Genomic DNA, 15,000 nt, shown 5'->3' on the forward strand with positions numbered 1-15,000 from the left:
GATGTACCAAAAGGGGTGAGGTATGTGGTGTGAAGGCGATGTACCAAAAGGGTGGGGGTACTCACTGTGAAGGAGATGTACCGAAAGGGGTGGGGTATGCAGCTTGAAGGAGATGTACCAAAATGGGTGGGTGATGCAATGTGAAGGAGACTTGCCACCCCTATAGTGCCTTTTTTAGGCAAGGTTCAAATGACAAATTCACCACCGTAACAGGAAAAGGCAAGCAAAAACTGAGGGTAATGCTACTCAATGCTAGAAGTCTAAATCCCAAAATGCACTCACTTGAGGCACTCGTTAAAATGGAGAACATCGATATCTGTGCAGTGACTGAGACCTTTTTCAAGGCTCTAGAGAGCACCCCTGCATTACCAGGCTATAACTCATACCACACTTTTCAGCCATCTAACCTGGACCGGAACAACAAAGGCGGAGGTGTGTCGATATTCATTAAAGATATCCACACCTCCAGGCTAGCTGCACAGCATAATGCATCTGAGGTTATCCAAGTGCAACAAACTCTGGGCAAAACCGCAATCCAAATTGTAGCTTAATACAGATCCCCCACCATGCCCCAGGATTCAAACTCCTCTTTTCTTGATATACTGGAAAATCTTAGGGTTCAACCAAACACCTTAATAATGGGCAATTTCAACTATCCCACCTTTAACTGGGAAAACTACTCATGTACCAACTCCTTCACTCAACGCTTTCTGGAATTCATAAATTCCAATGCCCTGGATCAACTTAGCCACACCCCCACCAGGGGCAACAATATCCTAGACCTAGTCATTGCCAACATGAGTGGCCGGTGTTCCACACCTGAAGTCAACTCCTCGTTGTTCAGATCCAACCATAAGCTAATCACCCTAGATATCTGCATCCCTCCCTCACCCACCATTAAGGAAACCATGTTAAAAAATTTCTCCATAGTCAACTTCATGCTTCTTAAGACAGAAGTGGTGAACGTCATGACACCCATGCAGATGGACAATACAGTTACGACTGCTGAATCCTACACAAATGCACTCTATAAGCACTTACACGAGTGCATGGATCGTGCTATCCCAAACAGAACCAATATGTTATCCTCCAAAAAATGGATGCCAATCTGGTGCTCCCCTGCCATAAACAAACTCTACAACAGAAGGAAGAAACTGTTGCAAAAAAGAGTAAAATCCCATGAGTGGAGGAGCTCCCTGATCAGCCTCATTAAGAAGCTGAGATCCCTTATAAAATCCTCCAAAGCTAGCTACGAAAACAAAATTGCCACTGATTCTAAGAGCCACCACAAAGGATTCTATATCTATGTCAAGAATCTCAATGGCAACACCCAGATCTGCTCTGAGTTACAGCACAACGGCATGAAAATTAGAGAACCAAGTGATATTGCCAACATCCTGGCAGATAGGTTCACTACTAACTTTACCCCCCCCTCTCACCCCTAAAGGGCCCATTTTTCTATAAATTAATATTTTGCTTTCTATAATTTTTTTTTGGATGACATATTTGTAATATGGACTGGTAGTACTGAATCTCTAAAAATGTTTGTTACTGACTTACAGAACACTACTGATTTTATTGTATTTGATCTGAATTATTCATCAGGAAAAAAAAATTGGATAGTAATATAATGTTCAGAGATGGAATATTTGATACAATGATACATACAAAAGGGGGTTTAAACTACCAGATACATACATTTGAATAGTGTACGTCCTAGACATGTTTCTAAAAACATAGTCAGAAGCCAGTTCTTAAGAGCTGTAAGAGTGAATATATCAAGGGCATATTTTGTAAATGAGATGGAGAATATAGCTGAAAGTTTCTATACTAGAGGCTATGATGCTGAACTGATAATGAATAACATGGAATTTGTGATTTCCGAATGTGAAGGATAGTCACCCCTATTTCTCTGAGACAAATAATGCTTTTAGAAATACTAGGCAACATAGAAACTATTCCTTTGGTTATATTACTAAATATAATAGACATACTACAATGATTAGAAAAATAATTAAAAAAATGGGTAATCGTATATTCTGACCCCAAAATTTAAAAAAAAGTAGTTGGTGAAGAGCCACATTTTGTATTTAAAAAAGAAAAGAATTTAAAACACTGTTTATGCTATAAAGATCTGGCATTATGTCAACCCAGTGAGATTTCCATTAATAAGAAAGGTACAGCCCTTGCTATAACTGTGTATACTGCAGTTGTATAAACTTAGACAATTAGTATAAACTTCCTATTACTAAACAAGAATTTATATTTAAGGTATTTGCAACTTGTTATACAGAGAATGTTATATATTTTGGTAATTGCATGAAATGTAATTGTTTGTATGTAGGAAAAAGTAATCAAAAATTTAAGGAAAGAATAGGGTCTCACCTATCAGATATTCATAGATATGTTGAAACCAGTGCATTAAGCAAACACATTATGCAAAAGATAGTGAACATGTATTTAAGATTAGGGTTCTTCAGAAGATTTATATGAATTTAATGTGCAGGTGATCTGTTAATAAAACTGAACTAGCTGAGTATAAATGGATTAATTACTTTTGAGTTAATTCACCACCAGGGTTGAATACCATGAATAGTATTAAATCAGTTTTAAAATTTAAGTAAGGTTATTGATGATTTGATTTTAACCCAGGCTGTATTAATTATCAATTAGTTATTAATAATAAATGTATATATTAATTTAAATGCTAATTAATTTAAATATGCACACACACACACACACACACACACACACATATATATATATATATATATATATATATATATATATATATATATACACACATATATATATATATATATTTATATATATATATATATATATATATATATATATATATATATATATACATATATATATATAGATATCTTGGGATGCATTTATATTTATATAATTATATTTAAGTTTATATGTAGCTGTGCGTGAATGTTCTTAATTTTATGTTTATATACTTTAAATGCTTTGTAGAACGTTTATGCATCATGTAGCGTGTAGAACTTTTTTTTGATAGGCTGGCGTGTCTGATAGAAACCTGTATATTCAGGAAGTGAATCAATGAATTGATTTTATGCATTGAGAAAGAGATTTTACAAATTGAAAACTTTGCTTGCTAATAAATTACTTTTATATATATATATATATATATATATATATATATATATATATATATATATATATAAGCTGGTTGGATTCCAAGCTTCTTTGTTGTATATTTTGCATTTTTTGAATCTGGTCAGCTACTTGGAAAAGTTGTTTTTGTTTGACACAGTTATTATCAGAGATTATACAATGACTGGCCATTAACATTCAAAAATGAGCATCCTGATTGGTCAGCCTAACCAGTGTGCCCGTTGTAAAAAGAGCATATACCAAAAAAAAGTCCAGTCACCCATACTTTCTTCTATTAATGCATACTACAGAAAGTCTACTTTTCTTTAATTAAAATAAATAAATAAACAAACATACAAAGACGAGAGACTTCAAAAGAGGGAAAGAGATAGGGCACAGGAAAATGCAAGGGTAATCAGGTATTTTATACAAAACTAGAGAAATGTACCTGATTACCCTTATGTTTTCTCTCCCATCTGTCTTGTACTTTGAAAGTCTCATGATTTCATTTTTGTTTTAATTAAAAAAAAAGCAACAAAGATCTTCCCTTCTCCATTGTTTCCTTTACACAGCACTCATGTACTGTGTAAACATGAAAATGTAAGTCCCATAAGCATTTGCAGTACATCAAGAAATCCCCAGGATACCGGGGAAAAATGTGGAAGAGCAGCACTGCGCCGTTATACAAGGACATTATTTAAGAAAAGTAAGTAACTTTTGTTCTTAAGTAATGTCATTGTATAATAGCAATAAGCCTCAGCTGGGTGTGGGTAATGCTGATTTACCCATAGTTAGCTTTGTTTGGTCACTCGGACTTTGCCCTCTTGGCCAAACCGCAGCAACTGTGGGTAAATCCTGCATTACCCACAACCAGCCGTGGGTTACTGGTATATGATGGCAAGATTTTCTTGATAGGTTTTTGGTTCATAGTGAGAAAATTATGCTATCTGAAATGGCATTATGTGTAGTTTTGTGACCCCTTCTTATACATGTACAAAATTATTTTTCTGTGATATATCTACAACATATGACAGAAAAACATGCATCTGAATCCCTTTTCAGAATATCATACCAACAAGAACAAAAGACAGAAAGTACAGCCTTGTACTTATTTACATACACTGTTGTGATAAGTAATGTTTAGAATACCTCCATTCATACCTCTCAACCTGGAAACTAACGTTACCACCTGTCCCACTTTGCGAGGAACAGTCCCTCTTTGGGCAGTTGTGTCCTGCAAAAAAATTGAAAAAATGGCAAATGTCCTGAGATTTCAGGACAAAAATGTTTCTATATATTTTTTTAATAGTTGAATAAAACAGTTATTTTGTATCTGAAACACCTAAATGTTATAAGAAACAGAATAAGCAACTAAAATTATACAATAATAACCTTTTATTTAGGCAAAAAAGTGAAGTTATGTCCTTTGTATTGGCCATGGGTATGTTTTGCCCTGAAAAATATGATGTTTCTACAAAAAATGTCCCACTATGGGCATTTGAAAAGGTGGCAACCCTACTGGAAACATCAAAAATCTGGACAAGGCCCATGATAAAAAAAGGTAAAAATCTGTAAGCTGATTACATCTAATTTGCATACATAATTACGTAATCCCACCCACTCCAATGGACTTGTGAGATATCAACTTTCAAACGTAAACTGAAGAACAGACAACCAAAATATGGCATCACTTACCCCCTGCATCCATTCCAGTGTCCCATTACCTGGCGATTTCGCCCCATTTACCATAAACACTAATGTGTGCATATTGCTTTACTTCTACAATGATTATATGGATTTTATTTTGACATCTGCTAAACAAAGCAATACTGTCTCAATGAAAATAAACTTGGCATTAAAACTTCTCTGCCCTTGAAACTCACATTCATTGAAATAGCATTGAAACCCACACCACATCTAAAGAAAATGCATCTGGCCAGTGGTGGATAAAGATTACCTTTGGGCCGTTTTCAAATCATTGGCCCCTTGCACACAAAACAAGAAACATATATGTGTTCTTTTCTTTGATACACCTTTATTAAGTTATATTCCTTGTATAATACAACACACTTGTTAGAGTGCATTTTAAATTTACTGTTTGAACATTTTTCCAGAAGGCTGTACTGTAAGCAATGAAACAAAATGCATGAACCAATAATGACAAAACTGCCCAATTCAGAACATTTCTATCATAAAAGTCTGCTTCCGCACCCACACTGTAAATAGAATGACAGTAGTGTAAGCCATAGGCATCTTGCACAGCTTCTCGCACTTATTTTCAAGTTCAGATTTTTTTTTGGGGGGGGGCAAAAGGTCAAAAACCAGGGACACATTTTAAACATTGCTTGTATAATTTTGGAAAGTTGCTAGAATAAAATGTTATTACCACCATGCATGTCACTGGCAAGTCTTGAACCCAGGCCCCTATGCACTACAGTCAGAGCAACATACCACTATGCCAAATGAGCAGTTTCCTACAAAAACAGGAAGACTGAAACTTAATGGCTATCATTTAGTGAATTCAGTTCTCACTTCTCACCATAGCTCTCAACCTCTTAGCACAAAAAACCTGGACAAAGCCAATATGGGGGAATACAAATTAATTTCTCACTTCTCACTCACCATACCTCTTAACTCTTAGTGCAAAAAAACTGGACAAACAACAAAGCCAATAATGGGGGAATACAAATTCTGTTCTCACTTCCCACCATAGCTCTTCTCAACTCTTACCACAAAAGATCTGGACAAAGCTCAGAAATGGTGGTGGCTAGGGACATTGGGCTCTTTTTTTACCCTGTACTGAAGGTACAGGGTTTGAGCCTGAAATATCTCTAGCCACCAGGTGTATTACATGGGGTCATGTACACACACACACACACACACACACACACACACACACACACACACACACACACACACACACACACACACACACATGATTTTCTGCTTGCATTTGCAGCCAGAAATGACAATGTGAGCTCCTTGAGCTCAGTTCCGACTGGCTGGTAGCCCTGACGGAGCTGATGTCATCACGCACATGATGATGACAGTGTGGTATTTGAAAAAAATAAATGAAAAAAATCGGAAATGAAGGGGTGCCACTTGGGAATTGTGGCACCTCTTCATTTGGACCCCAAAACCTGGTAAAAAATAACTAATTCTGTATGGTTGAGAGGTATGCCTCTATTACTTATAAAGGCCACAGAAACTTCAGCTCCTTAGCAGTATATAAAATTCTTTGTCTTGTCATGTTCACATTATAAGCAAAGCATAGTTTAAGCAAGATATAGCTAAACCATATATGCAGATGTTATATAAATACAAACTGTGCATTTGGTGAAAATATGCAGTCTTATATGTGCTATACAAAACATCTTAAAATATGTAAATGCTATCTATTACTACAGAGGGGCAATCCCACTTCAATCCCTTGTGGGACTACATCCCAGCATTGCACAGATATTTCACTATGAGGAAAACTGATTTCACAGAGAGCACATACATTTGTCTCAGAGGTCATGTGACCTTGTAGTGAGAGTAATTAAGTTGGGGATGTGTGGACACAACCTTCACACAAGTCTTACTTCTGTGTGTAAAGCACAAGGAAGGATGTAGTAGCTGAATTTATGAACTGCTTTTTGCAGTGTTTAGTTCTGCCATGTGTCTGTTTCACAGTTTTACACAAGCAGAACATTAGCTAAGTCAGTTATTTCATTAGTATGATTGTTGTACTGAGAGAAATTCTAAGAGAATTTCTGATATTCTGTTTTCTAATAGTATAAAACAGGCAGTACTTGTGTTTTGCTATACAAGTCTTTTGGAAAGGTGATCTTTGTGTATGTCACCTTTTAGATTTGCAATAATTTGTCATTCTGTTTTTTGGACAAGAAGGACTCTGGTATGATGTTGGGTGGGCGGGTTGGTGTGACGAGGGAGATGATTTTTCTGAGCTATGATACAGAATGGGAATTGCCTAGACATGATAAGGCTTTGCTGTGTCTAATTATGGTTGCTGCCAACTAGAAAATGGAACTCAAAGTCTAAACCAATTATATTAGAAGTAGTGAATATAGTAACAGAGATAAAACAACTGGAATTGAGGTCTTAAGAAAAGGGTAGGAGCAAACTACATAGGAAAAAATGGGAATTGTGGGAATAATACATACAGGGGAGGAACAAGGTTTAAAAGAGGGCAGGACTTAAATGAGCTATGTAATGTTTGACTTAAAATGATTGGGTAGATTGTAAGTGATGTATAACGTTTGCAACTGGGAATGTGTCAGTATGGTTTGTGATGTAAAATGCTTGCAACTAGGAATGTGTTGTGGTTCATTTTCATTTATATAAATGTAAGCTTGCTTATGTTATAAGTGAAGGTTTAATAAAGATGTTGCTTGTTTAAAAAAGGGACAAGAATTGAATAATTTACATAATATTGCTTACATTATGTGACATATAGCAATATATGTGAAATATAATGTCTGTTAATGTTCATTTAATAGAATTTATTTACTATTGTATAAATGTAAATTTGTGTATGTCACAAGTGATGATTCAATTAACGTGTTTTTCTAAAAAAAAAAGAGGAGGAACTCGGGTATATGGTTCTATCTTCTGTGACAGATCCTGTGACAGATCGTTTGAGACGCTGCTGTTGCACAATTATATGGCCCCTGCTATGCTGAATTTGTGAATGCTGCTGTATGAGAATTGCTCTCACTGACATTAAACGTTTTTGTGCATTACTTGTCACTGTACACAATCACATTGTGAGATTCTGTTATTATTCTTTCATTATTCTATATGATATTGTTAATGTCCGGAATAAAATTTAGCTCCTGATAATCACAGGGTATAGTTATTTAAAACACCGAGTTACTGTTTTATATATGCTGGTGTGTGTGTGTGTGTGTGTGTGTGTGTGTGTGTGTGTGTGTGTGTGTGTGTGTGTGTGTGTGTGTGTGTGTGTGTGTGTGTGTGTGTGTGTGTGTGTGTGTGTGTGTGTGTGTGTGTGTGCGCATGTTACAGATTGGGTTCCCTGTTATTATTCTATCTAGTTTTTGTGGAACCATTTTATCTTTGGATATGTTTAGTTTACTTATTGTGATGCTTCAGTTTTAATTGTATACCCTGCTTTGCCCCTCAGAAGTTACTATCTGCATTTGCTTTATGCTATCTGTCTTGCTGTTTGTGTATGTAGTGCTATTTGCGGTAACAAACTTTGCAAAAATGCAACATCTGACTTCTGCTATTGAGAGTACATTGTATTTTAAAAAATAATCATAACCATGGCATTTATGTGCCTATAATTAATCTCTGTGTCTTTTTTGTAACCCCACCCCATTTGCAGTTCCAGTTACAATTATTTGAAATGACCTGCAACACCTACTCAGCAGATGATGACAACTGCTGTGATCTCCCATCATTGGTAAGAATGAAATTATTTGAAATTACACATACGGCTCTAGTATTCAAATACAAATGTGAATGTTGCTCACTTTATTTAAGCATCTAGTCAGACCCATCATATATACCAGTAATTGCCTGCTCTATGTGCCTGACTTTTATACAGCTGTGTGGCCTGACATGCATGCGGCTGTATGGCATGACATGTGCATGCAGCAGTGTGGCCTGACGTGTATGCAGCTGTGTGGCCTGACGTGCATGCAGCTGTGTGGCCTGACGTGCATGCAGCTGTGTGGCCTGACGTGCATGCAGCTGTGTGCTAAAGGTCTTCCTGTAGCTGCGGCTCAAGAATTAGAAATTAATAGAAGTGATGGTAATATCATCAAAAGCTAAGGGTCAAAGGTCTTCTTGGTTCTACTCTAACTAAATGAGGAAGAGACTTATCTGTGTTTGCTACACCTCTGCTTTCTTTCAGACTGTTATACTACATTGCTGTTGACCCTTTCATAGTCCTCCAAAGTTTATTAGCTGATACTGTAGTGTGACAGTAAAAGCAGCATCAACTAACTCAACTGCTTTTGCCGTTATTTTCAAAATAAGCTTTATGGCATTGCAGTGTATACATTGCATTTTACAATGAGTTGTAGCTGCACCGAACTTACTCTGATACATGGATGCTAAAGCTCATATATGGATATGGCAGAAATGTAAAAGTAGAATAGAGCAATATTTATTTATTTTTTTTACCTTAGTTACATATCATTCAGCAGTTTGGTTCCTTAATCTCAGTGACATGTGCTTCATGTTTTTAGGGGAAGCCTCAATGTCTCTCTCAGCTTTAGAGCCCATTTTGTTTGGTCAACTTTATAATCAAGCACTCCCTCTAATTCCTGTTGGATTTCTTCTATCCTGTCTTTTTCCCCTTGTGTGCCTAGAGTGAGTTCTCTCTGTGCTGTTAGCAATTTGTTCTTAAGCTGGTCAACCCTATCCCTAGCCTAGCCCTTCTATATCTTTGTGCTCCAAACCTTAAAGATTCTCTCCAGAAGTCCACTTTCAGAACACCCTACTCCCTGTGATTGTTTCCTAACTCCTCTCTATGTGACTTTAGGGTCTGGATTAGCAGTTACCTGAACTGCATTCCATTAGAAAAAAATGGAAGTTTATACTACCATGACTCAAAGCTGTATTGGGAGTCCAACTAACTGTTAGCTTTTAGTTAAAAAGTCACGATCCACGATTTATTTTCTATTATTCAAACACATAATTTAATCACTGGTTTAGCGCTTTCATCTACGTATCGTAGACTTCAGAAGGTTCTGATGAAGTCTACGATATGTAGATGAAAGCGCTAAACCAGTGATTAAATTATGTGTTTGAATAATAGAAAATAAATCGTGGATCGTGACTTTTTAACTAGAACTGTTTCTGTGCTTATTGGACTATTGGGTTGTCGAGAGTTCTAGTTTGGTTTTTATATTGGTAACTGTTAGCTTCCAAGAAGAATGATCAGATAGGACCTTTGGGGGATAGGTCAGAGCAGGAGCCTCCTATATTGATTCCTTGTCCGTTACTATCTTGTCTTCTAGAAAGAGACCTAGATCTGGGTGAGTAGCAAGTATTATGTGTTAGCAGGCAGCGAGAGGACCCCATGTAAGTCTTCCAGTTTCATAGATTCAATGTATATCTAAATATGTTTACAAATGAGGGAATCCAGAAAGATCTAGGCCCTGTTAATATCTCTCCCAACATAAACTCTTGTGTTCCAATTCCCTGCTCAGATTGAAATTTCTTCCTGAATAAACACCCAGTCCCTTAACAATCAAACCATCTCCCTTTGTGTGGATTCTAAAAGGACATGCAAATTAAGTCCTGACACCCAGCAGCCATCCAGATAACCACTAATGTTGCTGTAACCTGTCTTATCAGATTGCTGAGCAACAATCCACCATTGGGTGCCCCTTTTAAGCAACATGGCTACTCACCTTCTACAGCCTTCTGGATAGAAAGAATGTGCCAGTTTGCACATTCCTGCTCTATTTAGCTTGATGTGTGGTTCTGGAGAGAGAGAGACACCCATTTCTCGCAGAAGCGCTAGGGATGGCCCATTCAGCCTTAATAAAGTGACCACTCTGTTGCTCTTTTTTGGGTTTAGTAGCCCATTACCGTTCAATGAAAGTAATGTGATCATGGACTTTGGGAGTGTACAAGCTTGTTGTTCTAAACTCAGGTCCTCTGTTAAAGTAGAACGTAAGCAGAACACAAGAAATGACTAGTAGATAAAGAGCAACATGGCGTAGACATCCATCCAAGTGTACAGTAACTCTTTACTAAGTCAAACATAGCCGTCCCTCTCATGTGCTCACACTGCCAAAAATTTCATTATAAGTAGTTATGATTGCCTTTTTCATTTACGCTGGGTTGGCCCTTTTTCAGATTACATCTCTTGAAAAAAAAAAGAAAAAAAGCACTGCAACGGTGAGGGTTTCTGCTGTTTATAATCATTTATCGCCCCTCATCGTTTACATGTAGAAAATATATTCCTTCTCAAACCCAGAATTTCCTCAGAATGTCATCTTTCTGGATCTTCCACCCATGCATCTGGTGATTCCTCTGCAGGAATTAATGGATTCCCTACCTACTTAAACTTAGCAAGAGCTTCTTCAGAGGACTGAAATATGGCCGATTTGCCTAGAAGATAGAGTCAGAGTTGTGCCGGATATTGCAATCTGAACCTCCATCTGTGTTCTCTACAGAGATGAATAGCTTTTTTAAAGGCTGCTCTTTTATGTTGACTATCCATGGAGTAATTATGGTAGCTGAGTACCTTCAACTCACCAGTCTTAACAATCATTCCTGTGAACTTAGTGTTGGGAGAATATGTTGTTGATTGTGTAACTATTGAATTGAACTAATACAGGTCTGGGCATCTTCATACAGAGATTGTTCAGTGGTTAAGGGCAACCAGCTGCATGTCCATTGATCCAAATTGTAGGTTTTCCTGGTAGAAATAGGACTGAGAAAGCTCATGGGACTTCTGAGTTTGGTTTATGGATTTCCAGGTAGCCCTTTGCAGGTTGGATGGGGTAGATTTCATAGCTAGGGCTTCATGCTCAGGTATGTAACTCTACAGATTGTTATGGCTAAGGTCATCCTCCATGGAGGACTAGTAACTGCACAGATTGTTATGGCTAAGGTCATCCTCCATGGAGGACTGGTAACTGCACAGATTGTCATGGCTAAGGTCATCCTCCATGGAGGACTGGTAACTGCACAGATTGTCATGGCTAAGGTCATCCTTCATGGAGGACTGGTAACTGCACAGATTGTCATGGCTAAGGTCATCCTCTGTGGAGCACTGACTCAAGTGCTGTATTCCAGACTCTCCATTAAAGGAGCAGCAACTCTTTGGCTAGGACTTGAAGGCTCCAGTTAATGCTACTGCTTTTCCACTTTTTTGGCCTCTCTATCTTATTCCATAAGAAAGAGGAGGAGGAAGAAGTGTTGTCATCACTCAAAGGCAAGAACAAGGGTCCCTTTCATTCTCTTCCTATGTGCCATTTGGAAACTGCTACTAGTTGTTTTCTCAGCCTCTTTACTGTTGCCTGTTTTTGTCTTAGCTTAATCTGAGGTGGTTACCTCAAGTTTGCTTGACTGGGCAGCTATCTTTTTTGCAGAAGAGTAATTAGGGCTGGACTGCTCTTGGACACCTCCACTATTTTTTGTCCCTCTCCCTGATGACCTTTGCAGTGGTTCTATTACATCAGAACTGCTGGTCAGGCCTGGAATTCATTTCTGTAGGAGGTAGTAGAAGCTGTCCCATTTTCAGGACAAAAGTAGAGGTTGACCCTTCCTATATCCTCTCTCAGACCACTGCTGAAGCAGGATGGGCATTTTATCAAGTTCCAACCCAGGCTATTGCAGGAGCAGGATTTGTGCTTTGTCCAGTTCATGGTCTTAATGCCCTTCATACCTTGAAGAGCTCTAGGAGTTCCAGAACTCCCTGCTGCTACAAGAGTTCCTGAATAGCAGTTAGCCTTTGGGATATGTTACATCTTATTAGTAGGTATCCACGCACTAGTTCCCCTTAGCTTTGTCTAACATTGCACATTATCTCCAGCAGATGGTCATCCTTTAAGGTTCTACCAGAGTCTAGATCCTTCCCAGGTGTTACCTGCTTTGGCCAACACATGTTGGGGATCGGTATCAGGTGTGCCCTTTGTAACAGTGAATAGGGAGCTTTCCATCAGCAGCATCCCCCTATGTAGTTTTAGTTCCATAAGACTCTTGCAGTTTTAGCAGATATCCTTCCTGGATGCTGCTCAGTTTATTGCATTTTTAGTCGCATATTTCAGCGCACTCCCTTTTCCAACATCTCCCTCTTAATAGAAGCCAAGATGTCTTTGTTTGTGGTTACATTGCACATCTAACAACATTATTACTCCTGTGGATGAAGTAGCCTGTGACAGTGGACCTGTCACATGTGTCAGAGCTTCACCATGTGTCAATACCTTGCTTTGGAGGCCAGACAGGTGGGTGATCTCCTCCACGCCTTTGAATTTTGATTACTGTTGAGGGATGTCTGCTTGTGGGTTGTAGTTGGATGAGCTCCCTTTCATCTTTAAGCAGCTGCCCCCCAGACTCTGGTGTAATCTGCTGTTGACTAATTGGAACTAAAGTCAAGGCTTCTGGCTGTTTTGGACTTGGAGTTTAGCTTTTTGTGGCACCTCATCTCTTGTGGATCAGTACTGATTACCCCCTTGTATTTGGCAGTAGTTTTAGGCTAGCTTTGCTAAGCATTTCACATTTCTGTGAGAACCAGATGGTTGTTGCTCTAAGATAGTCCACCCGTTCTCATGTATGGATTGAGTCTCGGTAGGAGGGGGTCTGCATTTACTGGCCCTTTCTCCATCAGGGAATTACAAACGTCTTTTAACTTACTCAGTAAGAAAGTGGGTAGTGTCGATACCCCCCTTCTGTGGCTCGAGGTGCTCTTGTACATGTTCTCATTGTAATTCCACATCTCATCACAGAGTTCAGGGAATTAAATCAAACTCAATGTCAGCTCCTTTGTGTGACCAAATAGTGCATAAATTTTGGGCTTCTAGTCCAAGGGAAGAACAGGAAACATTCCCACTTTTACCTGGGAGTGTCCTTCATTATTTGGGTGACAACCACACTCACCTGAGGGCCTAGACATGTTTATCCTGTTCTCCTGGCTCCTGCTGCCATTTGTATACCTGAAGCTGCTAGTAAGGCTTTCACTTGTGCATCAATAAGGATGGACTGGTCCCCTGTTCCATCCTAGTCACGCAACAGGTGTTATTAGTATTTCATGTACCTCTAAAATCAGGCCTCAATTTTTTCATGAAGATTCCTAGGCAGTGCTCTGTTAATTTTTCCTGGCACATGGAATAACTGAGGCCCAGCTGTTGGTGGTCTAGGATTTTCTTGGGATGTTCAACTTCTCCAACCCCTTTTAAAGAACCCAGCCTACCCCTACCCCTTCTGGAGACCTGAATAGCATGCTTATCAGGCTTACCTCTACACTGTTTAGCATCTGGTTTCAGCACTGTTGGAGTTTGTCAAGCTAAACTTCCTTCCTATCAATTTTAATTCTCCCAGAGGTTCAAGCACATGGGTGTGGGACCTTCTTCATTGCTTTTCTGGGGTCAGGTTCCCCTTCTTTGATCTTTGTTCTTCTTCCAAGATGGCATTAATTTTGTCCCTTAATTGGTTCTTTCTTCACCCTATTTCTTTCTGTGTGTTGACGCCATAGAACAGAGGGCCTTTTACTTCATGGAGATGTTCTGTTTTTTCAGGCACCTCTGAAGTGGCTATTCTTTTTTAGTTAAATGGAGTGGTGGTCCTCCTTCCTGATTGCTTTAAATGGAAGGGCTGAACAGACACTTCTTAGTGGGCTGATATCTATGTACTCCTCCACCACTGTGCAGCTGTACCCACTGACCTTTGCTGTCATCATAATTTTTTCCTGTCCATCAGTAGCTAGTCTCAGTACTTGCTTCAGAGTGTCTTACTGCAGATACTGATGCCTCAAACCATTCACTGTAACAGATCCTATTACAATGACAGAGTTGTCTGGGCAGTCAAAGCATATTGCCTTATCTATTTGTTGAGTACGACACATGCTGGATATGGAACTCGTTTTGATGTGGACATTTGCTTTTCTATAATGATAGACCCAACACCACTTTAATGAAGGAATGCAGTAAATAGAGTGGCCCTTTAAGACAAGACCTGTAATACAAGCAGTAAACATTACATGTGTTTTGAACAAAGTGATTATAAGAGGTGACTAATGTAGGGAAAACAGTTCAGGAAAGGCACTGGAATATTGGCTAATGCTGTGCAGGAAATAGCATGGAGATCAATTGGTACCATTATTGAGTGTTATGTTGCCTGATTGTTTCAGTGGTACCTTTACTGAACGTTATGTTGCCTGATTCG

The 15,000-nt window shown here is 38.5% G+C and overlaps 1 protein-coding gene across 4 annotated transcripts in view; it reads left to right on the top strand.

Moving 5' to 3' along the window:
- LOC122817233 (collagen alpha-1(XIV) chain-like) overlaps positions 1 to 15,000 on the top strand; it is a 950,064-nt gene that overhangs the window by 703,023 nt on the left and 232,041 nt on the right. For all 4 annotated transcript variants that reach the window (XM_044090454.1, XM_044090451.1, XM_044090453.1 and 1 more), the window contains exon 29: positions 8,480 to 8,557. In XM_044090454.1, the coding sequence (XP_043946389.1) occupies positions 8,480 to 8,557 (78 nt within the window). The remainder of the gene's footprint in view (positions 1 to 8,479; positions 8,558 to 15,000) is intronic.

This window comes from Protopterus annectens, chromosome 12.part0 (assembly GCF_019279795.1).
Source record: "Protopterus annectens isolate FY-2018-M chromosome 12.part0, PAN1.0, whole genome shotgun sequence".
In the NCBI taxonomy this organism is placed as follows: domain Eukaryota; kingdom Metazoa; phylum Chordata; order Ceratodontiformes; family Protopteridae; genus Protopterus; species Protopterus annectens.